We start from the raw sequence: 26,269 nt of genomic DNA on the forward strand, positions 1-26,269 counted from the left end.
CTCTCCCAATTTAATTACCCACATTAGGACCTCTATTTTGACGGGTGGCGGTGAGATCACGTGGCAACGGGACCGCGCCAACAGCGGTGAAGGCTGTAGCTGGAGCAGCAGAGGCGGCAGCGTGTGAATCCACCGTGGTCCGTAAGCAGTGACGGCGAAGTGAGTCTGTAAGAGTTTAGTTCTTTCACGCGGTCGGGATGAGCGTCTGGTTTAGATTAGCTGGTGTAAACAAATCTGAATTCGACAGCGCCGTGAGGTCGAGTTGATGGGGTAATGTAACTTAGTTACGCCGACTCCGCAAATCGAGGCTGAATCGGCTTCATATTCGCCAGCTTTTTTTTTCTTCTTCTGAATTTCCACGGTCCACCTTAAATGGTGCAGGAGTTACATGCTTGTACCCAATGCGTTATAATGACAACTGCATCATTTAAGGTGGAACGGAAAAATTCAAACAAGACGCCGCGTTCAGCTTCGTCTACTCAAAATATGGTTAGCGAGCGTTGCCTACGTTACTGGCGTTGGTGACTGCTGCCCGTTCATATCGCGATTAGCTCCTATCGCTACGCAACATTTCTGATGTCGAATCATAACCGATTAGTCGGTGGTAACTGCTGACCAGTCGCTGATCAGGAGTTGGATTTAAGGCGAGTCGAGTTCATGGCCAGCCAGTAACTTGCATGGCAGATGCTGACGCTTTTCCTGGTTAACTAGCTAACGCTACGTAAATAGCGTTAACGTAATTTGCGTCTTTTCCTTCCCCTAAAAACTTTAAAAGGAAGTGGTGATGCTGACTCTTCTCTTTGTTCGGCTATTGGCAGCACACCGCCGTCTGTCTAACCTTTACATTTACGGCATTTGGCAGACGATCTGATCCAGAGCGACTTACAATCTGATCATTTTACACAGGTAGGTGAAGGTGGTGTTAGGAGTCTTGCCCAAGGACTCTTATTGGTATAGTGTAGGGGGCTTTCCCAGGTGGGGGACTGACCCCCAGTCTACAGCAGAGAAGGCAGAGGTGTTAACCACTGCACTAACCAACGAAGTTGTTTTTTGCTTGACTGAAAGCTTTTGAGACCAGAGGAACGGGATCGTTTCTGAATTCACATTAACCTCCATCGTCTGTTTCTCCTAGTCATGGCCGTGAACGTCTTCTCTACGTCGGTAACCAGTGAAAACCTTAGTCGCCACGATTTGTTGACATGGATCAACAACTCTCTGCACATGAGCCATTCCAAGATCGAGCAGCTGTGTTCAGGTCAGTGAATATGAGCCTTGATACAGGGATTAAAAAGGGAGTTCAGTTGATGGGATACATGCTTGAGTGCATTTCAGTGTAAAATAGTCATGCACTGTGCGAATCAGCTGTTTGACATTTTATCTCGTGTGAGCCAGTAAGCTGTGCTTGTGCTGCTGTATTTGATGCAGTAAAAGCGCTTCATTTATGTGGCTTTTAACTGTAGCCAGTAAAGCGATGACCATTCTCTTGACCAAGTCTCTTCTCATTGTTGTTGCTGTTTGTCTTTTAGGTGCTGCCTACTGTCAGTTCATGGACATGTTGTTCCCGTCTTCTTTGCCCTTGAAGAAAGTGAAATTCCAGGCTAAGCTGGAGCATGAGTATATCCACAACTTTAAACTCCTTCAAAACAGCTTTAAGAAGCTTGGGGTGAACAAAGTGAGTAGTGCCCAGTAACATGACTCACTTGGCCTGAAATGGGGCTAATATTGTTCCTTTTGGTCAAAAAAATAAAGATGACATGTCTGTCTTTTCCCAAAAATAGACCCTGTTCTCTTCTTGTTAATTCACTTGATCTGTTTCGACTGTCCTCTCCAGATTATCCCCGTGGACAAGCTTGTCAAAGGGAAATTCCAGGATAACTTTGAGTTTGTGCAGTGGTTTAAGAAGTTCTTTGACGCTAACTACGATGGGAAGGAGTATGATCCAGAAGCGGCGCGGCAGGGACAGGAGGTCGCTACCTCAGAGCGTCCGGCTGCAGCCGTGGCAAATAAAGCAAAGAAAAGTAGCACAGGTGAGGAGAAATACTACTGAGCCGAGATGGAAAACACCTGTACAGCACCTTTTAGGCTGTAGTGGCCAACGGAAAGCTGTGCAATATAATTTATGAAGCTGAAGCAGATCAGTGTAATACACTGTGTTGGTCTTCTTGTGTATTGTTCTTTCTGTACTGTGCTCATTGCCAATTTGGACAACTGGATTTTCCATCCGAGATCAACAACTCTTATATTCTTTGTTCTTTAATATTTAAACTTCTCAGTGTCCTGACATTTATTTTTTACTGATTTCCTGAAGTGCGCTGTTGGATTTTTATTTTTTTTTCCCTCCCTTCCCCCCATATGAAGAGTTTCTACTGGTATCCCTTAAAATGTCTTATTTGTTATATCCCCGAATTTGGTCATGAGTATCTCCTGTTCTGAGTTGCTTGTTTGTTAATCCCAATCACAGAGGCACGCATTACCCCGGTCAAGCCAACAGCTCCAGTTGGTAAGATACGTAGTGTTTTGAATTGTTTTCAGCTAACTCTGGTTATGGGCGCCTAACCTGCTGCACCGCTCTTTATTCTCTCACTCTGGTCATGGTGTGCATTATTCCCATGTGTTTGTGATGGTGTTCCTGATGTGATTTGTACTGTTATTGTCCAGCTCCTCAGCGATCGACCACTGCTGCCCCCAAGCCAGCGCCGTCTGCAGCAAGGAGGACGGGGTTGGTGGCTGCAGAGGAGGATAGTGAAGAGCTTACTCAAATGGTAAGGCTGTGCTAGTAAGCATTTACATGTCTGTTAATACTTCAAGAAAAGTGAGATGTACACAGTATTCCTCTTAACCCAAATACGGTCAAACATCCAAGACCTGTCTAGTGTCTGAGGTTTGCTGCTTTAGTTTTGCACTGGACCTATGGAACTGAAATGACTAGTAAAAAATTTCAGTGTAAACACAAAATAGATGAACGTATGGACAAAATTCTGGCTTCATTATGAATAGTCCTGCTGTTTATTTGCTGTGCAACAAATGTTTGTCCCTATAAGAAAGTGTTTTCTATTACAGTGTCAGAAACTGTATAAACAGTTCTTTGGCAAGTGTGTGCGGTTTTCAGTGCTAATTGGTGGCTATAAATGTCCATTATTTCTTTTGGCAACGTTTGGCTTTGCAGCTCCCGTGCAAAACTTTTGAAGCAAACCTAGAACATTGAACACACCGTGGCTGATCTTCTACTCTTCTACATTTGGAATAAGGAGAATATTCAATAGGTTTCATTGCTTTCTTATAAATATAGTTCCTGATGAGAATCAATTGCAGTAAGCTGGAATTAAATTAGGAGTCATGACCAAAAGTTGTTTCTTTTTATAAGTATTAGTTTTGCTCATCGGTTATCTTTCATCTTTTGTGGTCTAGTCGCTTGCACAGCTCTTCTTAGTCTAATGTTTATTTTCCCTGTTCACCAGATCAGTGATCTGAAATGCGCCGTCACAGATTTGGAGAAGGAGAGAGACTTTTATTTCGGCAAACTGAGGAATATTGAGCTCCTTTGCCAGGAGAAGGAGGGGGAGGCTGACCCCACGCTGCAGAAGATCCTTGATATTCTGTATGCCACAGATGTGAGTTCCTTGATATTTCAAACAGTTCATGGATGAGACATTTAGCCCACTGTATGTATTGTTGATATTTTGTTTTCTTTCGACAGGAAGGTTTTGTGATTCCTGGGGACGACGCGGGTGAACCAGAAGAGTTTTGACCGATCTCTAGGCTACATTCAGCTCTTGAGCAAGTGTGTGTGCTTGCACGTTGTACGGATTTCTTCGGTCAGCCACCTTTGGCACATTGCTTTTGCACATTGACCTTTTTGAATGTTTTATACTTGGAGAAGTTCTATTTCTGTGCTCTGACATGTCTTTGAAGTAACAGATTATTTTGATAAAATATTATCATTAATGCTATTAAAGGTGTTTCATTGTTGCACTTTCAACAAAAGTGACTTACTGAGAGATTTCTTCACAGGAGGCTTTACCCTGTATGAAGCAGAACTTTCTGAAGCTCGTTTTTAGCTGTGTCTAGTTTGTCATTATAAAGCTGTTCTTCTGCTACGGTGAGCTGCAAATATATAGTTCACTTCCTCTAATAAGCTTAGGCACCGGATGCGTGATCAACATCTTTTGTGTGGCCTTGCGTCAGGTCATTTCCCTTTTCTTTGGCCTGAAGAAGAAGAAGAAGAAGAAGAAGAAGAATAAGGACCTCGTCTGTCTTTTTAGTCCACAATGTCTGCTTGTTCAAGTGGTAGCTAAATAAAGAGGGCTTTATGATTTTCATGCACACCTTCAAAACCACTACCTCTAGATAGCACAGATGGCCGTGACAGGAAGCCACGTCTGTTTTTGTTTTTTTTTCCTTTCACACAATTTATGCTGTTTATTTAGAGGACATGAACTTCTGTATGTGTTCTCTTCATCCAGTTGCTTTGGAGAGTAGTTTCTGCTACCATTACAGCTACGCGATGCCAGATACGTCCCAGAAGTTCCAAGCTAAGCCTCAAAACCTCACCAAAGTATGAACCATTACTGTAAATCTCTCAACTAAAATTAGCACAAATAAATGCAATTGTGGTACCGAAGGGCTGTTTAACTCTGAAACCACCAGTTTAATGAGCAGTACAGTAGGTCTCTTACTTGGTGAAGCCACAAGCAAACGGTGTACAGAACAAACCAAATGAAAGATCACGTTCATACATAATGTGATGCGAATAAACCATGAGGGGCGGTTCCTTATTAAAGAGCCTGGATCTTTTTAGTCCATGTTTTATCTGCTCATTTGCATGTACTTGAATCACAGTGTGTATTTGTTGTAAAGGTAAACATTGAGTGACTGCTTGAATGTGAGTTGATTTATTGTAAGATCAAATCTGTACGCATGTGTTTGTGAGTGAGGCCACTGGTGTCTGAGGGTCATCTATATCGTGTGGAAACCTGAAAATGATGCAAGTGAAAACATCTTAAATCTAGTTTATGTATCAAGTATTTCTTATTTTGAAACTGCCCCAAGAATCATTTATTGCTGATTGATTTCTTTGTTATTTAATGATTACGTTTCACTTATTTTATCTTAAAAAGTAAAAAATAAATAAAAGTTTGACCATCTCTATAGAAAACATTAGCTAAACCAACTGAGATCTTCATGAGCTGAGTTTTATTTATTTTGAACATTTGCCGCTTCTATTCATACAAAATCCTTCATTTGTGATTTCATCAGCACATCAGTTGTGATGGCTGATATTATTCTAGAATTCTATGAAGTAACTCCGGGGATTGGTCACTGTGACCGTATGTGGCCTTCATAAGCTGTCCTGGAGAAATTCAGCTGGGTGTGGGGCTGGTTGGTTTGTGCAAAGAACACTTTCTTTTTGTCTTTGGATTCCTGCCTCGCTAGTGTCGCCTCTGAAGGGTGGAAGCCAAAGAAAACCGCAGCCATGGTAAGCCCACCGCTCTCCTTGCTGCACAGAAGTTTTGGGAAGTTTTTCTTTCATATTTAGCATTTCTTTCTGATCTGCTGTGCTGTAGGCAGTGGCACAGGGGAGAAGTGCGTATGGAGCTAAGGACATACCAGCACCAGGTCATTTAGAGGACCAGATCAATGAGCAGCACCTTCGCCTCATTGAACGAATGTTCAAAGAGGCAAATAAGACGGGAGGCAAAGGTGGGGAAAGTTGAGATATCTGCTACATAGGTCAATCAAATATTGACCTCATACATTAAATCTTGTATTAGAAACTAAAACTAGTATCAGGTAGTATCTGAAGATCTAAGATACCTTGTAATAGAGTCAGAGTAGTGTTACCTGTGTCCCTCTATGTGTGCAATTTTCAAAATTTCCTTGCCTTTGGTTCATCTTTTAAACTCGTAGTTCATATCCAAGAAATTTGGATTTATCTGCTGGTGTGTTAATCTTATTTTTATTCTTTTCTAATTTTATTTAAGGTCTAAACATGACAGATTTTAGAGAAGCCATGAAGATCATCATGAAGCATGTGGAGGATGAAGATATTGACATTATCTTCATGAAGGTGGACTCCAACTGTGATGGCATTCTGGAATGGGTAACTTAATGTCTAAATGGGCTAGTCTCATCAGAGCACTGGAACATCCAGGGATGTGAAGGAAGGAAGTTTTTCCTCCTGCAATCTTTAAAAGTGGAAACTAAGGCTCAGATATTCATGTTTCTCACTTGTGCCCAATATTTTTGCTGTGATTTTTTTGTGTTACAAACATTGTGCTACCAGTGATCCTGCCATTTGAACAGGCGAATCATTCTTTCCCTAAATGAATAAAACTCCTTCATGCATTAGTATTCTTTCATTTATGAGCCTATAAGCTGTATAACAAGATTTTTATGAAAGCGGAAAGAGCAACTATATTTGCCAGTGGGCTCCTATAGAAACCATAATATAAACAGATCTGTAGAAACAGGTATGTGGACTGTTAGCAGTCGATTAGTTGTTGAAAACGCTGATCAGGGCAGTTTATTATTTTTTGGCTCAGTATGAACTGTAACTCCTTTGGCCACCTGAATTCTTTGGAAAAAAAATGACTGCTTATAAATGAAAGCTTAATCATCAATCACACCTGCATTTCTGAAAAGTAAATGCATGGACTACATAAAGCATGGTGTGTTTACATGTGTCATATGTCTACTTTAAGAATTGTGCATGATATACATGTGTTTGATAATCACAAATGCACGACATTTAAAGTTTTATGCCAAAGTTTGGCGCCCCAGTCAAATTACGTTTTGTTGATTTTCTGCTGCACTTATTTTATTGTACTGCACTCTGTATTGTAGTGTAGTTTATTGTATTGTATCTTATTGTTATTGTACTGCACTCTGTATTGTAGTGTAGTTTATTGTATTGTATCTTATTGTTATTGTACTGCACTCTGTATTGTAGTGTAGTTTATTGTATTGTATCTTATTGTTATTGTATTGCACTCTGTATTGTAGTTTATTGTACTGTAGTTTATTGTATTGCATCTTATTGTTATTGTATTGCATTGAATGGCTCAGAGTTCTGCGCTCAACTCTGGTTCATTTTCTCTTGGTGTCTGCAGTGACATATTTGTTTCTAGCAGTATCTGAGCTCAGGACCGTCTTTCTCTCTAAGCTATTGGTAACTAGCAAAGATACTTTCTCTAGATTGACAAAGCACTTCTTGTAAGTCGCTCTGGATCAGAGCGTCTGCTAAATGCTGTAAATGTAAATGTAAATTTTCTAAGATAAGAGGGTGTGTGTGTGTGTGTGTGTGTCTATAGAGAACACACTGCTATTTATTTTTGTAACAGTTAATGTTTTTTTTTTCTTCTTTTTAATGTTAATTTTGTTTTTCTGAATTTAACAAATTGGGGACAAACACAAAATGTGGTCTGTGGGAACGTTATAGCACGTTTTATGTTTTGTATTTTCCAGTTTGTTGCAGATTGTTGACTAAAATGTGCAGGAATTATGCCATTTGAAGCGCTCTCTCTGTGTGGATGTGTTCACTTATTTTCACTTAGAAAATGCATATGACTGTAGCTCAGAAACATCCCAGGGAGCACTGCAGTGCTTTCTCAACTTTACATGCAGGCATTGGAATGTGTTGGTGTTTTAGGTGTGTATTTTATAGATGTCTTTGCGCAGTAAGTTGTTGTTATTGTGGTACTGTGCACTTGCACAAGTAATTTGTGCCTCACTTGCTTTGTTTGAATCCGAATCAAATCAGTTAAAAAAATGAGCTTTCTAATGAAAATTGACTTTTAACTTCAATGAGCCACAATTGTGGGTGTTTGATTGATTTCCCAGGAAGATTATCTGGACTACATGTTTCTGGAGTACAAACAGAAAGACATTCTGCAGCGGAAGAACCAGCCACTGTACTTCCCCAAACCTCTGATGATTGTTCCTGCGTAAGTACAGTGTCTCCTTCAAATGCTTCTGCAAGACGGAAGTGTTACAAAATATTTCATAACACATTGTCACCCTCACACAAATCCATACCTGCACTGTTGGGACAGCCTTTTGTTTAATTGTTCTCCTTGTGCAAATCTAGTAACGGCCCCAAGGGTGAAATAAAACGGCGCAAATGGCAGTATCACCGTTTATCTGTGCAGAGACCACCATGACGTCATTGTGCAACTACAGTTCTATTCTTTACAACACCCTGCTGGTAAGGAGAAGATGGATCTTGGAGAGCAGGGGACGCCGGGGGGCTCGCTCAATGGTGGCCGATATCTGTCCATCAGTCAAAATGGAACTCTGAACTTTTGGAGTGAGAGCTTTAAACTGCAGCGATCTGTCAATGTGAGTGTGCTTACTGGTCTGCACATGATCATTTTTTTTTTTTTTTACTTTCCCTCACAAACTTCTTCTTGCTGCTCAAACGTGCGTCACGCTTGTGTCAGACAAGTGGCCACTTATGGCAAAAGGGGATGAGGTGACGGTGCAGAGTGGATTATTCAAATGGGACACATGCGGTATCTGTGGGTTTGCCTCAGTGAGCAAAGCGGCTGGCCACGCAAACCTTTGCAATGCGCAACATTTTCATTTGAACAACATTGATACTTAAAGGTGATATGATTTAACAAATGACATGTAAAATGTGAAGTAAACATCGTTTCCTTATGTGGAAAAAGTAAATACACCCTATATGTATGTATATACACTACTCACAAACAGTTAGGGATATTTGGATTTTGGGTGAAATTTATGGGAAACGTAAAAAGTTCACGCTACAGTGATGTTACATCATGAAAGTAGGGCATTTAAGTAGAAGCATGCAGTGGTGATTTCCTCACCTCAAACAATTTATTGAAATAAAAGCCAACAAAAAATGTCAATGTCTCAATAACAGCTTGACAACGACGTCTCATGCTGTTCACAAGTCGACTCGTCTGCTGAGGCACGGCATCCCACTGTTCTTGAAGGGCAGCTCTCAGGTCTTTAAGGTTCTGGGGCACAGAGTTACGAGCCTTTACACGACGGCTCAGCTGATCCCATAGGTTTTATAGGGGATTCAGGTCTGGAGAAAGTGCAGGCCGCTCTATTTGAAGTTCCCCAGTCTCCAGCAGCCGTTCCCTACTGATGCCGCCTCAATGAGCTGGAGCATCATCGTCCATGAAGATGAAACTAGGCCTGTGTTGTTCATGCAGAGGCACAATGACTGGATTTAATAATAAAGCAGTATGGGCTTGTCACTGTACCATTCACAGAGTGCAGGGCAGGTCTGTGTTGACTAGGCACACCTGCCCACACTGTAACACCACCACCTCGCCGTTAAGCTCCTTGTTAGAGAACAGCAAGTTGTGCAAAAAGCACTGAAACACTGAACAGCTGGACAAGCGCATTCAAAAGTTTAGAGAAGGTCACATTAACCTTACATTTTCATCACAGGATCTGCAAGTAGCTCTTGCCACTGTGCATGTTAAAGTGCATGTGTCTACCATTAGAACAAATTTTGACCTACATGGGAGGATTTGCTGTCTAAAAAAGAACAAAAGAGCAAGACTGCAGTGAATATCTTGCCAAGGACCAGAACCTATGCTATGGACTGATGACTCAAAGATAGTTGTTTTGCCACAGTACTAATAGAAAACTATTGTTTTTATTCTACATTATATTTACCTGCTTATTCCCTTCTATTAAGTGTATTAGTCAAGCTGCATTAACATTTCAGTTTTACTTTGATATGTTATCTGATCAATTCAAATGCACCGGAGATATTTTTCTGAATCTCCTTCACGCTTTAAATCTCCATACATGCTTTTTTATATTCATCCATCTGTTCACCCATGTGTCCATACTTTGCACTCATTTATTGGTGTGTGTGTGTGTGTGTGTGTGTGTAACTGACTGTGCTCACTGAATACTATTCAATAGATCAGTAAGATGGCACACACTGCTGGCCAGCCCATCTTGGTGACAAACATGCTCTGCTTGAGTAACATCAGCCAGCTCTGCATCTCCTTTTCTGGTCGTGATATCGGTGAGTATGTCTGAAAAGTTAGAATAATTGGCCTTGAGTCAAAACGGCCAATTAGATTTGTTTGTATTATTATATGAGACTTTGCTAAACACTGCAATTCTGTTCTATTATAATTATTATAGACTAGTGGTGCCCAAAAGGTACGTGAAATATAGGTTGATTGTCCAGTCTCTCTTCTTATGTTTGCCCTGTGTGTGTTTCTAGAGTTCTATGATGTTAGCGTCAGTAAATGTGATGTGATTTACTCTCTGTCTGGGCTGGAGGCCAACGTGCTGGTGATGGACTATTGGTAAGTGCTCAGTCATCTCTTAGATGCCCACAATATTAAAACACGCCATGCTTAAACAGAACAATCCCATTGCACATTCAGAGGCTAATGTACCAACTGTCAAAACAGCTAGAAAAATGTCATGTTAATACGAATGCTGCAGTACTACTTTCTTTTCCGATACCATCCAAGATCCCAGCTTTTTTTGGAATTCTTTATTTTGAGCAACAATCACACCTCCACTTTTAACCACCTTCCGGGTCAATTTTGTCTCTTAATACCTTTGTTTTAATAAAAAAAATATCAGCCAACTACAATGAAGGGAGGAATAAATAAATAAATAAAACACAACAGTCAGCTGTATGACATTCAGTCAAGGAGCAATATATAAACAGTATCGCTAGTGGGGAAGTACATAGATATATAAACAAATGTCAGAAGTAGATACCTAAACATGAAATTATATAACAACTTTCAAAATATGTTTATCAATTTGGTACAGCAATATAGCATCACAAACAATAGTTCTTACTCATTGGATACTTCCATGAAATGTGGTCGTAAATGTTTTATATAAGTAACCCACTTCGACCAAGACTTAACAAATTTATTCATTTGTAAGTGAAGTGAGATCGATATATAATATAATATAATATAATATAATATAATATAATATAATATAATATAATATAATATAATATAATATAATATAATATAATATATATTTCACTAGATCTATCCAGCTGTCTATTATAGGAGGGTCGGGAGTACACCAGCGCATTTTTTAAAGCAGATATCAAAAACCCCAAACAAATATTTATCTGGCCCTTCCCACTTCCAATTCCTCAGGTACAAAATTGAAAGGGTATTTCTGCGCAGAATATTTCCATCAATGCTTTATGAACCTCCAACCAGTAACTTTGTATTACTGGACAATTCCAGAATATATGCCAATGATTGGCTGTTTGATTCCCGCATAGCTTCCAACATTCTGCTACATTCCCAGTAAAGTTTGTGGAGTAATAAAGAAACAAATCAGGCACTTCCATCCAAACTCCTGCCATGCATATGAATTGATGTATTTCCACTGAAGATCGTAAACTTTGGACCACTCATCATCTGAAATAACAAGATTACCCTCTTTTTCCCATTTTTTTAAAAAAAAAGAGATTTTTCTATTATAAAACCCTTGCACAATTTAGAAATCATGCCTTTACTTGGTTCTGTTAAGTATGTTTCAGCAATTACTTGTAGTATTCATGTCCAAAGTTTTCTGTTTAATTTTGTGGTAAAGGCATATCTGAAGATATTTTAAACAAATTTAGTTTTTCCTGTCCGTACTTTTCTCTCAAAGTCCGGAAATCTTGCAGTTGACCCTTTTCTGTTAATGAATAAAATGTTGTTGCTCCTTTAGCTGTCCAGGTTTTAAGTCTATCATCCATCCCATTAGGCTTAAAATCTCTATCTAACTATTCTCAATTTTTCATTTAATTTGTATATCTCCTTAACCGTACTTCAAATGTTTAATTCTGACTTCTTCCATGGATTTTGAATTTGGTCCACATATCTTCTCCAGTTTTTTTTCTCCTAATACTGCGTGCACAGGGGGATCTTTCATCATTGACAATTCGATATCCATCTAGCATGAAAATCTGGATATCCCAGTTATTTTTAACTGAAGAACTTCAGAAGAGCATCAAAAAACAGGCTATCAAGCTGAAACTGCTCACACACAATACTGCATCACAGGAAACACATACGTCAACATGCCATTGCACAATTTGAGTGTCATTTCAGGCTAACGTTGATATCCAATCCTGCATTTTCTGTTGATATCAAGCTAATACTGATACCAGGTAGCATCTTTAAATGTGGTATATTGTCTTACCAAAGCGATTAGATGGTTATTTGCTCTGTATTTTAAAAGGCTTCTTTTTGTGCTTAGTTTTGTTACAGTTATTTAACGATTTTACTGTAATACAATGGAGTCTGTTGTTGCTGTTCAGGACCGATGGGAAGAGAGGAATTTACTCGTTTGGAGATTTCAATGGCACAGTTTTCATATTCACTTCAGCGAATGTGGTGCAGAATGGTCTGTTCAACAGAGTAGCATTCAGAGCTGGTATGCAGAGGTCTTTATCACTCCCGTTCAGCATTTCTAAGCTTTTTCTACTGTAAAATAATCACACATCTCTGACTGTGCTGAACTGTTCAACTGTAAGCAGCGTGAACGACGGGATGTTTTAATTATTAATGTTTTATTTTTTTAACCTGTTTTCTTTCGAGCTGGAAACGTGCCCCGCATAGCTGTGAGCAAACTACTGAAGAACAGCTACATTCCCTTTCTCTGCTTTAAAGTTGTAAGTAAAGAATTCTGAGCAGTTCATACCTCCCTGAATAATCGTCCTGATACATTTCAGAAGATGAAGGGTTATCAGCAAAAAATATAGTGAAACTATTTATAATTAATTAATATGTTTACAGCAACAGAATATGCAGAGCCCTGATTTGTGTGTGTGTGCATATACAAATATATATAAGTTACATTTTGGCTTTATTACACCTTGTTCACTGTCCCCTGACTAATTTTATTATTATTATTATTATTATTATTATTATTATTATTATTATTATTATATTTTATAGTATTATTATTATTATTACCCTTAATTTCTACATTTTTATTTCTGTGTAGCAATTTAGCATGTATTTTAATTTCCTTGTTCTTCATTTTGTTTATTGTCCCAGAAGAATAAGCAGTTTAGAAAGTGTGTGTGTGTGTGTGTGTGTGTGTGTGTGTTGTTTACTGTTTTTACATATTGTTTTTTTTTACAGTTATATATTCTATAAGGCTGCCTTGTGATACAAAAGTTGCATTGCTGATCATCTTTTAATAATTTTTCATCAATCACTCCATTACACCATCCTATTTTCTCATCTTCAATAGCCTCTCCATAGGGTCTGGATCCGTCAGATCCGCTATATTCCCCATCTGAACTCTGTCGCCACCTGCTGTACTGAAGACCGCACTTCCATGGCCCTCACTACCGTGCCCCATTCCAAAATATGCAAAATTGAGTAAGATGCATGTTTTTCGACCATAGCTTCAGTGTTGTAGTCAGGAATGTTTTGGACCACACTTCATCCTTCATTTGTGTTAGAATTGCTTTAATAATAATGATATTCCTGATGCCTTTTTATCAGTTTTGACATTGATTTTGGGCCAGAAGATTTTTAGGTCCTTTTGTCAATAGTTTGAACAAGAAAAATGTCAAAATAATAATTATCCAAAGCATCCTCTTCATAGCGCGTAATATTTGCCAAACTTAAAGCTGAGTTTTGAAAAATGTCCTTTGGTAAATAAATGCGTTATGCAAGCAAAACCTGGTATACATCCCCAAAATGTCCAATAGCCAGTGTAGGTCACTGCACACTGTTTTTCAAATGTTCTGAATAAATTAAGTGGTTGAGATGCAAACAAAGTCATTCAGACTGGCTTGACATTAAATTGCTTCTTTGTAGAGAAGCTTACCCTGATAGGGATTGGATTGCCTACAATGTCTACAATACAAATAAAAGTATTTTATTTACTATTCAGAACCCCCAGTGAACCTTAACATGTCTTCTGAGTTTTATATGTAATGTTGATAGTGGTAAATATGAAGAAAAATAGGTTTTTGGCACAAAGCATCCTGCGTGTGTCTCTTCACCGTGAATGGATCTTTAAAAATATGTTTTAATTAATTTCTTAATTAAATAACTTAATTAATTTCTTAATAAACAACTTTCAGTGAGGGAGGCATTTAACAGACTCAGTACGTTTATCTAGAACAGAACATTTCATAACAAACTACTCTATGACTTTGATCTTAACCATTTGTTTGTGTAGAGTTTTTGAAGAATTAGTGGAATTCCCCTTTAAGCGCCAATTTAAGCTTATGTTTACATGTTTACAGCGTTGCCCGCTTCCATCTGCAGATGGGCATCATGTGCTTCGATTACTCACCTGAGTCCAATATCCTGGGTTTGTATACTACATACCCGATCATGCTTGATAATAGGTTTATAGAGGTTTCTCAAATGCATTGAGTTTCCTGAGTGCTGCCTTTATGCTGCTCATTAGTGTTTGTGTGCTGCCGCAGTGACGGGGAGTTTTGATGGAGTAATCCGTGTGTGGAATCCATACGTGACTTATCGCGCCACATCTCAATTGAAAGGCTGTTCTGCCGCCATCACGCACTTAATTGTGAATGGCAAACAAAACAAAGTCATCAGTGTTTCCAAAGACATGGTGAGTCAAACTATTCTGTAGATTTTTTTTTTTATGATGCTTTTTTAGGTTTCTTCTTTCAAAACCACACATTTTCCCTGTTTTTGTAGCATCAGTCAATTAAAAAGCACTAAGTAAATAGATCAGCAGCGATTCTTCAAGAAGTGTTTATACATTTTGATTCTTTTCAAGGCCTCCTAGTTTATCATTTTCCACTGACACGTTTTGTTACAGAGGTATACATGATTTATCATTGCTGTCTGTAGTTTGTTTTTATTGTGGAACCTTTCTAAAAACTCTGATTACTCAATTAATTTTCCAAATAATTGGGACTTGATTACTAATAGAATTAATAGTGACAAGTTCATGCTCTGTTTATGAAACAGCTGTGGGTGCCTGTGCTTGTGTATGTGTGTCCACTTTAGAATGTGTGTGTGTGGGACTTGCAACACTGCATGTGTATGCAGAACATCCATCCCAGGAACATCAGATTAGGTCGATTCCCCATCTCTTGCACCTACTACAACCACAACACCAACACTGTTGTTCTGGCTACATACAACGTAAGTTCTATTACAGCTACATACAGTTTTGTGAAGAAGTAATTACACCCATAAATAGTATACATGTACATTTTTGTCATCCTTTATATAATTTAAATAAACAATAATGCAATTTCATTTTCTCATCAGTACATATTGAGACATATTTACAACCAAGACGGTAAAATGGAAATTTTTTTATGTTGTTTACATAATTTACATTTTTATTTAAAGGACAAAATGGCTCTTAACATTTGGGTTGCCGACCCCTGGCCTAATCAAAGCCCAGATCTGAATCCCATTAAAATGCTGAGATGGAATTGAAATCCCTCAAACCCGAACACAGTTGAAAGAATTCTGCATGGAGGAATGGGCAAAAATGTCTCCCTGTCGTTGTCAGAAACTTGTAGACAGCTATAGGAAACACCTACATAGTTATTTCTGCTAAAGAGGGCAGTACTAGCTACTGAAGCCAGGGGTGTACTTACTGTTTTCAGAGATATACATTTGATTACATAACGTTTATCTATACTTACTGTTTGTCTGGAGATGAAATACTGATATGCCCACATATTGGGATGGTGTAGTGGTTAACACCTCTGCCTTCTACACTGTAGACTGGGGTTCAATCCCCACCTGGACAAACACCCCACACTATACCAATAAGAGTCCTTGGGCAAGACTCCTAACACTGCCTTCGCCTACCTGTGTAAAAATGATCAAATTGTAAGTCGCTCTGGATAAGAGTGTCAGCCAAATGCCGTAAATGTAAATGACATATGTCAAAAAAGAGACGTTTCATGGGGTGTACTCAGTCTTCGCATTACAGTATATATACAAACTCTCTCACAAAGCAGCATCCTGTTGTTTGTGTTTTTTGTATTTGTGTGGTAAATATGTGCAGATCGGAGTTCTTCAAGGGGTTGTGGGTGGCAAAGACGAAACCATGGCTGAAACGGTGACCTCTCATGAGCAGCCTCTCTGTGCAGCTCTGTACAACGCTAACTTCAGACAGGTCAGACATCAGTTGAGCAAGATCAGCAGCGGCTAGACAAAAACTAAATCCATCCATCTATATTCAGTTATATACCATCCATCCATCCATCCATCCATCCATCCATCCATCCTCTCCCTGCGTCTGTCTATCCACCCATATCTGCACCTCTCCATGCATCCCTCTATGCACTTCTCTGTCCATTCATCTATTTTCCTATATTTCTCTTGTGTTCATCCTGTCATCATTCCTCTATCCATCTTCTTTCTACAGCTGTCTATCCATCCCTGTCTGCACCCATCCATCCATCCATCCATCCATCCATCCCTGGATGTCTCTCACTGGGCTTCCCTCACCTAATGCTCTGCCTGCAGGTGGTGAGTGGATGTCATGCTGGTGAGGTGAATGTGTGGGATATCCTGAGTGGAGAGATTGTCATGCAGTTCCAGGTCAACCCCAAGCAGCCAGTGGAGGTGACTGCCATGGCTTTTGATGGCCTAAAACGGCGCCTTATCACGGCCTCTACAGACGGCATGCTGCGTCTCTGGAACTTTAACAATGGAGCGTTGCTCAGACAGCTCCCTCTGATGGACAACAGTGAGGTGGGAAACGGCTCCAGTTCTAGCTCCAGTTTTAGTACTAATCAGAACTGCTCTCAGATCAGCAATTAGGAAACACTGAGCCCAGCTTTCCTATTCTATCATTCTAACTGAACTGTTTCTTGGTTGTTAGATTACAGGGATGCTGTACATTAATAATAGGATCTATGTGTCTGGTAGGAGCAAGCGAGTCATCTCATATCTGTGAGTCTTTCACTGAAGTAAATATCACTCAAAGAGTGAAAGATTTCTCTCTATTTATTTTAAATAAACTCAATTGTAAGTTCTACTCCAGCCTTAAAGTACCAATTTCAATTGAGTTATCTGTCATTTCACACACTACTAAACTTGATTACTCTTCTTATTGATTTTATTTCATGTGTTTCCACTCTTGTACACTAGTACTGTTGGTCACTTTGTCTTTAGTTGATTGATATCCTTCTCTCTCTCTCTCTCTCTCTCTCTCTCTCTCTCTCTCTATCTCTCTCTCTTTCTCTGTCTCTTTCTCTCTCTCTTTCTCTCTCTCTCTCTCTCTCTCTCTCTCTCTCTCTCTCTCTCTCTCTTTTTTCTTCCTGTCAATCGCTTTCTCTGCCTTGATCACTGTGCAACATAGTGATTTTAAAGACAACAGGACAGAGATTGACTATAGTATATGGAACCAGTACCACACAGGAGATATTTCCTCCATGCATGTTCATGGGAACGAGCTGCTGGTTACGTCCTCCTTTAATAGTGACGTCATCATCTGGAATGTTAACTCGGGTCAAGCCGTCTGCCGTGTAAATGCAAGCAAGAGTCCACTTCTTCTAGTGCCAGCTAGGGTGGGTGTGAGAATACAAGCGTATATTCATTGTATGTATATAGTGTGTGTGTATATATGTATACACACACACACACACACACACACACACACACACACACACACACACACACACATATATATATATATATATATATATATATATATATATATATATATGGTATTTGCAAATAAAGATTCTGAATCTGATGACCTGTTACTGCAATGTGAACCATGTCTGTAGATTTTTTTCAACTCAGAATGTAATATTAAAATATGCTTAAATATAGTATATTGTGATATATTTTCAATACAATACATTTCATTTTATATTTTTGACTTATGTGAATGTGATTGGGAAGCAGGTGATGGATAGTGGCAGAAGGGATACAGACACCACTCAGAAAGCTGTTCTGAATGTCGGTCACACGAAGTCCAGTCGACGCAATATTTTAAGCCCTCCTCCATCCAACTACTTACAAGTAGGAAAACCATGAGTCTTTTCACTCACTGTGACATAATGAATATAGGTTGTTTAGAAGCCAGTTCAGTGCATTAACAAATACCAGATGTGACTGGATGAACTGTTCACACAGTAGTGGAATACGGAATTTTGGATTTGTACATAAAAAAAAAAAAAAAAAACAACAACAAAGCGGATTTTATTTTATTTTGACAACATGAGCATACTTGAGTACTATTATCAGTTCTAATCAATGCTAACATCAGAAACATCAGCACCCTCAGAGCAATGCAATAGTCTGAGCTATTTTGCAGATGACGTAAATTTACTTTTGTGTGTATTTTTCCACATCATCTTTCTTTAAAGAGCAAATTGCTGCCGTCGGGTCAAAACCTTGTATCTCCATTTCAGTTTTTGACATAATTTGAAAATACCCATGGAACCAAAAGAAATGACCTAAAATTACTTGGAAAAATGTACTTACGTTAAACTTACATTAAAAATAGAGTTTTTTCCTTCTGCTGTAAAGATACAATTTTGGAGATACGAGGTTTTGATCCAACAACAGCGATATATAAATTGGCTGTTGTTTGTTTAAACACAGTTTGTTTTTATTTCCATTTTAACAATTGTATAGTATGTTTACATATTTTGTGTCTTTAGGCTCGTCGGTGTTGCTTCCAAGCTCCATTTAAAAATGGGTCTGGGATGGATGGGATAAAGGAAGCCTGGCAAAAGCCCAAAGAAAGCAGCGTAGTCAGTGCTGTCGATCTCAACACACACAGCGTAGCTGTAGTGAAGGTACTGGACCACACCTGTTATTTTTAGGTGTCATGTTGTAGATGTATTTACTTGTGTGAGACTATTAAAGTTTTGACCAGATGGAATTATCTTGTAACTCGGACACAATATTCATATTTGTAAAAACCAAACAAAGCTACATGTACGAACATTCACTTTAAGGACAACTTTGAGAAAACAGTCACATGTGAATGTCTTAGTCCTACTTTAACGAATACCTGGCTAGTACACACTATTAAATCACCTCTGAGGCTTTGTGCTTTTAACAATACTTTGAAAACTAGCAAATTGTTATTTGGGTCAAATCTGTTTTCCATAACAAGAAAGACGAAACTGTTAATGTTACCAAAACATTTTGGTCGTTCTTGGGGCTCCATCATTTGCTCCTTTCCATAAAACCGCCTTCATCCACATACGGCACTGTGCAAAAGTTAGATACCCCCTATTTACAAGATGAAAATGTGCAAATCAAACATTGTTTTCTGTTTTTTTTCTGACACTGGAAATTTAATGGCTGTGTTCACTGGAATTCACATAAATGAAGGGGGGGGGGGGGGGTCTCTGACTTTTGAGGAGCACAGTGTATAAAGTATAAAGTCTGAGTTTCGTCTGATGTCTAGTTGTTGTCGGCCTCTTCTCATGTCTCTCTTTCTCTCGGTAGGTTTTGTTTTTGAACACTCGTGAAATGAGTCCCGATACAGCCATCCTGCTGAGCAGCGCAACAGATGGCTACGTGTATGCCTGGTCCATTAGCCAAGGTGGGGGCCTACTAGGGAAGTTCAGGCCAGCCCAGCGAGATGACCCATTCATCAGCTCCATGTCCACTGACTCTCGTGATCAGATGCTGCTGACTGGAGACAGCCACGGATACGTCATGGTGAGTAGAAGAGAGGGCTGCAGATGTACATTTGTAAATCTCAGTACAGGTTTTAGGACATTTCAGAACTAAACTGTGCACGTTTTAAGGATTTGGAGGTCTCTATGGTGGAATGGTTTAGTTTATGCAACGTGCAGGACATTGTTTTGTAATACTGGTTGTTTTAGAGGATGGGAGTGATTTATCTAATATTGTCATTATCATTTTCACCAGTATAATCCTGAGACCTAAACATTGAGCAGGACCTTCTTTGCAGGTGACGTTAATACATGAAAGACATGTCACGTGTCCTAAAACCTTCTGCAATATCAAACTCAATGTTGCTGACTTTTAAATGACTATTTCAGGCTTTAGAGGGGGCACCACATATTAGCGTGTTTTTCCTGATGCAGTAATACTATTATTTTTTTATTTTATTTTAACACGGAAATCATTTGAAATCAATCGTTTTGGGATCATTTGAAGACTGACAGTCTGAGGTGTTGGTTTTTGTTAGCTGATTAGTTTGGAATATTCAGATTTATTATAATTGATTATAATCTCTGCGCACTCCTTAGTGTTGTCAGTATCTTTTTTTTCCCTTTGGTAGCTCCTTCAAATATTGTCATAATGGCCTTCTACTATATGACTGTAAGTCTTAAAGCTATTTGTTTGGCAAAAAATCTAATTAAAATACATTTCCCCTTGAGTTAGTTGGTCAGCTAATGTTCGGTAATTTGCATACTGTCATGTATGAAAATGACAATGTAGGTTTCAAGATCACTGTACTATTATTATATGCACAGGGAATGTAAGCTACATGTGTAAAGTGTGGATAGGTGCATAATTTTTCTCCAAACTAATGCTTTAAAAAATGTTTTCTGTCTTCACTTTTCTCTGTAGTTGTGGGACATAGAAAAGTATTGTTACCAAATGCACAGACAGAGTTTGTGCGAAGATGAAAGCCCTGGGGAGGAATCTGTCAGGCTGTCGGAACTGATTCCGCACTACTGCAGGGTGCAGGGTCCTCGTGCAGTGGAGGTGCAGCAAGTGAGAGAGGTACAGGAGCCTACGTTCACATGGCCACGAGGCATGGTCAAAGTGGAAAAACATGCTAGAAGTCACGTTAGTCATTAACACTAGCTTCAGTGGTGTGGCAGGGTAGCACAGATCAAAATGACCTATGAACACTTCAAGTGACCGGTCAGACAGGTTTGGTTCATGAAGGCTGTTTTATTTGCACCTGAGCTACAAGGCTTAAAGGACAGAGAGAATTCTGGCTTCAAGGTGGCTGCTACTGCTACTGTTTTGCAGTGTAATGTATGCTTGTCTATTTTTTTGATGTCCTACCGTTTCAGAAACCACATAAGCAAATTTATTTGAAAGTGCGTAAAGGGGAATTCTCTGAGTTTCCACGATTTGATCATTAAGCCATAAACAAAGTAATTCAGAATGGTTTCATGTGAGATGTTTCACTCGAGAAAAAGTTACCTAGTCAGAATTGTTCACAGTGGTGGTGATGGGAACCAGACGTCTGCAGAATTTAATGCCTCTAGAAACTGCATCTCAGACATGTATTGCATGAAAAAGTCACATCTATGTTGCCTGATGTCTGAGACAAGGTTTTATGATAGCTTTGAGATGAGGTTTTGTCCCAAAATATATATATTCTATTTCTCCATTTTACCACTATTTTACCTTCATCAACATCACATATAAAAACTCACTGGCCATTTTGGACATTAAATAAATAATATGATGATCCCTGGTTCTCATCCTTCCTCACCTTAAAGAATTCTGAGTCGGTAAGTTTCTTTACAATTACTAACCACTTCACCAAAAAAAAACAATGAAAAAACCTTGTTTACATCTCCACAGTTGAATTATGCAGAACTTCTGAAAAATCTCGTTAAGAACGCAGCATATTTTCAGGCATGTGGGGTAATTTAGTCATGGAATTTAAATGACGTTTCCATTGCTGGTAAGCTACATTACCTCTACATTACCTCGAGCAAAGTTCTTATAAGCATGGCTTGGCTGATCAGCTACACTTTGGGTAAGTGAAAATGATGTAAACTAGATTTTTTTCCAAATCATCTTTTTTAACACAAGACTGAATGCAGAAATATGAATAATCAATCCTTATTAAGAAATAAATAGACTGAAAAGTGTATTTTGGAGTTAAATCCTACACGTACTCCTTCAGGTGATAGACGGGTGGAGCGTGTCTCTCACCCCTCCTGAACTGCTGAGCTCGTGGCGTTGTCACCTTAAAGGAATAGTGCACCTGGAGTATGTGGAACGCTACCATCTCATTATTACAGCAAGTGTGGACCGCAACGTGCGTCTGTGGACTATTGCTGGACACCACATAGGTACACATGCCTTGGTCTAGAAGCCTGAGGAGGTTTAAATTTGTGTTGACTTTTTCACATTAATTTTTCCTAGAATCGTGTGAGCAAAGAAATGGTTAAGAATATTTTTTTTAATTGCACTACTTTGGGCTATACAGGTACCTTTGGGCAGAATAGTTGGCAAGTGGGTCATCTTGATGCCAGGCCCAATGAGCTACCTATGGACCTGAGGAGAGCAGGTTCATTCCAGACCCTCAAAGTGCTTAACAAGGGACGGCGTCCACACTGGAGGTTAGATTGGATTATACAGACAAGTCCACTTTTACTTTGAACTACAACGGTGGTTCCTAATGCTGGAAAAGGCCATATGGAGGAAGACACAATATTTTGGTCATTGAAAATGTTTTTAGTTTAGCCAATCTATCTAACATTTCTCATTCTGAGATTGTTGTAAGAATCGAGTGACAGGTAATGTTTGTTTTTTTTCCCCCCGACATCTACACTGTGTGCACAATTATTAGGCAAGTGAGTATTTTGACCATATCATCATTTTAGGCATATTTTCTAACTCCAAGCTGGATAAACTTGAATGCTTAATGGATTTAAGCCTCGCAGGTGATGTGTATCTGTGTAATGAGGGAGGGTGTGGCCTAAGGAGGTCAACACCCGATATCAAGGTGTGTTTATAATTATTAGGCAGCTTTTTTTCTTCAGGCAAAATGGGCCAAAAAAGAGATTGAACTGACCCTGAAAAGTTAAAAATGACCAAAAGTCTCTCAGAGGGATGCAGAACTCTTGAAATTGCGAAGATATTGGGGCGTGAACACAGAACCAACAAACGTTTTGTTGGAAATAGTCAACAGGGTCGCAAGAAACGTGCTGAGAAAAAAAGACGCAAATTAACTGCCAAGGATTTGAGAAGAATCAAGTGTGAAGCCACCAGGAACCCATTATCTTCCAGTTCTGTCATATTCCAGAACTGCAGCCTAGCTGGAGTTTCAAGAAGTACGAGATGTTCAGCGCTCAGAGACGTGGCCGAGGTAAGGAAGGCTGAAACCCGACCACCACTGAACAAGACATAAGCTGAAGTGTCTAGACTGGTCCAAGAAGAATCTGAAGACAGATTTTTCAAAGGTTTTATGGACTGATGAAATGAGAGTGACTCTTGACGGACCAGATGGACGGGCCCGTGGCTGGATCACTAACAGGACAGAGCTCCACTTCGAGTCAGACACCAGCAAGGTGGAGGTGGGGTACTGGTATTATTAAAGATGAGCTGGTTGGACCTTTTCAGGTTGAAGATGGGCTCAAAATCAACTCCCAAGCCGACTGCCAGTTTTTAGAAGACACTTTCTTTAAGCAGTGGTCCAGGAAGAATCTGCATCTTTCAAAAAGACGATTTTTATGCAGGACGATGCTCCATCACATGCATCCAAGTGCTCCTCTGCATGGCTCGCCAGTAAAGGCATTAAAGATGAAAATCTTATGACGTGGCCCCCTTCCTCACCTGACCTGAACCCAACTGAGAACTTGTGGGCAATTCTTAAACGGGAAGAGTTGGAGCAGAAAAAAAGCAAAATATGCAAGACAGGAATGCTCCATGTCCAGGGACGGAAACCACTACTTTAACAAAGGCAAATTAGATCTGATCGTTACTGACAGATCATGTTTGTTGGGAGGCTCTTGAATGATCTCTCTTCATTCACTCTTGTTCACTTTACCCCGTTTACCGTTACCACAACCATTAGTCTTTTTTTTTTTTTTTTTTTTTTGAAGGTCTGTCAAGCACATCCTGCCAATCCTGGCATCTCAGAGACGGAGTCAATCTTCCATGTCCAAGGAAGACCTTTCAGAAACAGACCCCAGCATCAGCTCTGAGCAGATCGACCACACCTGGACAGTCAGGCAGGGGAGGGGCAAGCAGGTGAGTCTGTCTGATGATGCGCTTAATACGTGTATATATACATTTTTTTTCTTTTATTTTGTTTCACCCTTTTTATTATTACTGTCCTGTGTTGTGTGACTGCTACTGGCTGCTAAATGTCCTTCAGGATCAATGAAGCCTGCCTGTGTGTGTGTGTGTGTGTGTGTGTGTGTGTGTGTGTGTGTGTATATATGTGTATGTACACACAGACATTATAATTAATCAACATTTATTTGTCGTGTCCATTTTAACAGCTGCATTAACCTCATAAGAGCACTTTGTAGTTCTGCTATTACAGACTGTCCTCCTGTTTCTCTGCATACTTTGTTAGCCCCCTTTTACCCTGCTCTTCAGTTGTTAGGCCCCCCCCTCCAAACCACCACAGAAGAGGTATTATTTGGGTGGTGGATCATTCTTAGCCTCAGTGGCTATGTTAGATCAGACACAGCAGTGCTGGTGGAGTTACTGTGGGGGTCCTGTGGGGAGTTACTGTGGGGGGCTTACAAAGTATGCAAAGAAACAGATGGACTACAGTCTGTAATTGTAGAACTAGACAGTGCTGAAATGGGGCAAGTAGAACTAATAAAATGTAAATTGAGTGTAGAAACAAGGTGTTTTTAATAAAGTGCTCCGACTAATGGAAACATTATGCTCATCACAACTTCATCATCATTCAAAGTTCTGTCTTAGTGACAAATGATTTCTCGTTTTATGCTGCGATGAAACAAGAAGCCATGTTGCTCCCAAGAGGTTCATGTAGCGTTGTGTTCTCAGTTGAAATTACCAAGTGTATTGTATGAACATTAGAGGGCAAAACAACTTTTGTCATTGACTAACCAATTTTTGATTAATTGCTGCAGCCCCGGTTTGCATTCTGGATCCGCAGCCTAGCCAATTTGGATTTTATCCAGTAGGTAGAACTTAAGAGCTTTGCTGGTGGGAAAATGAACATAAACTGATTCTTTTGTTAAAATTGAAAAGTAGCATTACTAAGTCAGGTGGAGAAAAAACATGTCCGTGTGCTGCTGCACGTCACCCTGTAAAGCGTGAAATACCCATTTAAGAGTCGGTTGTCTGGTCGGATTTTGCGGGACTTTCAGACCACATTATACTTCTGTACACATTAACGTCACAGGCTCATTCACTTCCATCCTCTGAAAATATGTCATTCACCAAGTTGTTCATCCTGTTTTTCAGTTATCTTTGAAAACTCTAAATGCGCTCAATCAGTTTCATCCACTTGGGGAAGGGGTTCAATGCACAGCCCATATTACAAAAACCATGTGTGCAATTACACATTTCCACTAAAACATTTCTCCAAATATCAAACTTACATGATGTAGCTTTAAAGATGACATGAATATGAACGTCTTTCTACTCTTTATTTGGATTCCCTCATTAAAGACCTGCAGTATTTTGGGAGGGGCTTATAAACAGAAAGAGAGACATCACCTACAATCCTGGGCACCTGATCTACAAAACAGTCTCAGTAACAGAGGGCAGGCAAGCCACACTGCAACCTCTTAATACTTCCGATAGCTACTTTACAGCAAATAAGCTGCACCCGCAACACCCAGTTTCATTAAGTCTTTACAGTAATGCACTACACCTGTCTTAGTACAAAGTACATCAAACCATGAATGGAGCTGGATTTGTGTTAATGGCAATTATTGGGAAAATATTCATTTTAATAATAATTTTCTTATGAATATTGGTGCCACGAGTCCAAATCGAGGAGACAAATCCTAGACTGTGCTGGAAACATGCAAAACACTGTGAAAGTTTTCCAGTGCTGTTGCTATGGTTCTTTCATCCGTTCAGTAGCAGTCACCAAACTCATTTATCTTCTCCTTTTCTTTTTTCAAAAAGCTTTAAAATCAATGATGGAATAACTTCAAGGGTTTCACTGTCTCTGTTTTGTCTCTTTCAAGCTGAGGGTCTATAATGCAATGCACTGCACCGATCTCCTTCCCATCATCCAGCGCCCCATGCCTGATGTTCTACAAGATCACCAGCAGAGGATGCCGAAGACCTCCAAGACAGCCCCCAAGCAGAAGAAATCCCATAGACAATGTGCCAACACCCAAAACATGGCATGACTGGGGTCCAAAAGATCTGTTACTGGTCACCTATGCTAATGGCTCTCACAAATATAAACAATAATTAATGATTATTAGTCCAAAATAACTCTCATTCTTGTTTTCTGATACAAAGCTTTTAAACTAACAAAGAAAGCTTACAGGAAAGGAGCTTGGGAAAATCTCTGGAAAGGTTTTGCATGTATAAAAGATTCTAACATAGATGTCATGTGGTCCTCAATCTTCCCTTTGGATAAATAAACCGCCCTGCCATGTGGTCACAGCATCAGCTCGTGTGTCAAG

The 26,269-nt window shown here is 39.4% G+C and overlaps 2 protein-coding genes across 5 annotated transcripts; both read left to right on the forward strand.

Annotated features, from left to right (window-relative positions):
- The first annotated feature begins 30 nt into the window (after window positions 1–30).
- On the forward strand, window positions 31–3,984 carry mapre1a (microtubule-associated protein, RP/EB family, member 1a). Of its 4 annotated transcripts, none has more exons than XM_017722432.2 (8): window positions 31–159; window positions 1,133–1,255; window positions 1,527–1,672; window positions 1,832–2,027; window positions 2,462–2,500; window positions 2,659–2,762; window positions 3,459–3,611; window positions 3,698–3,984. In XM_017722432.2, the coding sequence occupies exons 2-8, from the start codon at window positions 1,135–1,137 to the stop codon at window positions 3,746–3,748; spliced, it is 810 nt and encodes a 269-aa protein (XP_017577921.1). In that variant the 5' UTR covers window positions 31–159; window positions 1,133–1,134; the 3' UTR covers window positions 3,749–3,984. The 4 variants fall into 4 exon arrangements, with proteins under 4 accessions (XP_017577921.1, XP_017577925.1, XP_017577924.1 ...); XM_017722435.2 differs by having other exon boundaries at window positions 35–167; XM_017722433.2 differs by lacking the exon at window positions 31–159 and adding an exon at window positions 750–906.
- A 953-nt stretch (window positions 3,985–4,937) lies between these two features.
- Window positions 4,938–26,244, forward strand: LOC108442376 (WD repeat-containing protein on Y chromosome-like). The gene is made up of 25 exons (XM_037535850.1): window positions 4,938–5,476; window positions 5,565–5,700; window positions 5,982–6,100; window positions 7,840–7,943; window positions 8,148–8,337; window positions 9,913–10,018; window positions 10,223–10,307; window positions 12,293–12,408; window positions 12,573–12,646; window positions 13,234–13,364; window positions 14,243–14,310; window positions 14,429–14,577; window positions 14,982–15,119; window positions 16,003–16,113; window positions 16,467–16,694; window positions 16,825–16,895; window positions 17,305–17,512; window positions 17,856–17,972; window positions 18,617–18,754; window positions 19,416–19,631; window positions 20,514–20,669; window positions 21,817–21,985; window positions 22,123–22,255; window positions 23,741–23,888; window positions 25,820–26,244. The coding sequence occupies exons 1-25, from the start codon at window positions 5,474–5,476 to the stop codon at window positions 25,985–25,987; spliced, it is 3,282 nt and encodes a 1,093-aa protein (XP_037391747.1). The 5' UTR covers window positions 4,938–5,473; the 3' UTR covers window positions 25,988–26,244.
- Window positions 26,245–26,269: the final 25 nt, after the last annotated feature.

This window comes from Pygocentrus nattereri, chromosome 28 (genome assembly GCF_015220715.1).
Source record: "Pygocentrus nattereri isolate fPygNat1 chromosome 28, fPygNat1.pri, whole genome shotgun sequence".
Lineage (NCBI taxonomy): Eukaryota > Metazoa > Chordata > Actinopteri > Characiformes > Serrasalmidae > Pygocentrus > Pygocentrus nattereri.

What these genes read in the sequence shown, in the direction of transcription:
- LOC108442376 (XM_037535850.1), top strand. An exon ending in TCAGTGTTTCCAAAGACATG is followed by an intron (nt 14,578 to 14,981) that starts GTGAGTCAAACT and finishes TGTCCACTTTAG; the next exon opens with AATGTGTGTGTGTGGGACTT. An exon ending in GGCAGGGGAGGGGCAAGCAG is followed by an intron (nt 23,889 to 25,819) that starts GTGAGTCTGTCT and finishes GTCTCTTTCAAG; the next exon opens with CTGAGGGTCTATAATGCAAT.
- mapre1a (XM_017722432.2), top strand. Translation starts at nt 1,135, where the DNA reads ATGGCCGTGAACGTCTTCTCTACGTCGGTAACCAGTGAAAACCTTAGT. An exon ending in AGCAAAGAAAAGTAGCACAG is followed by an intron (nt 2,028 to 2,461) that starts GTGAGGAGAAAT and finishes TCCCAATCACAG; the next exon opens with AGGCACGCATTACCCCGGTC. An exon ending in GTGAAGAGCTTACTCAAATG is followed by an intron (nt 2,763 to 3,458) that starts GTAAGGCTGTGC and finishes CCTGTTCACCAG; the next exon opens with ATCAGTGATCTGAAATGCGC.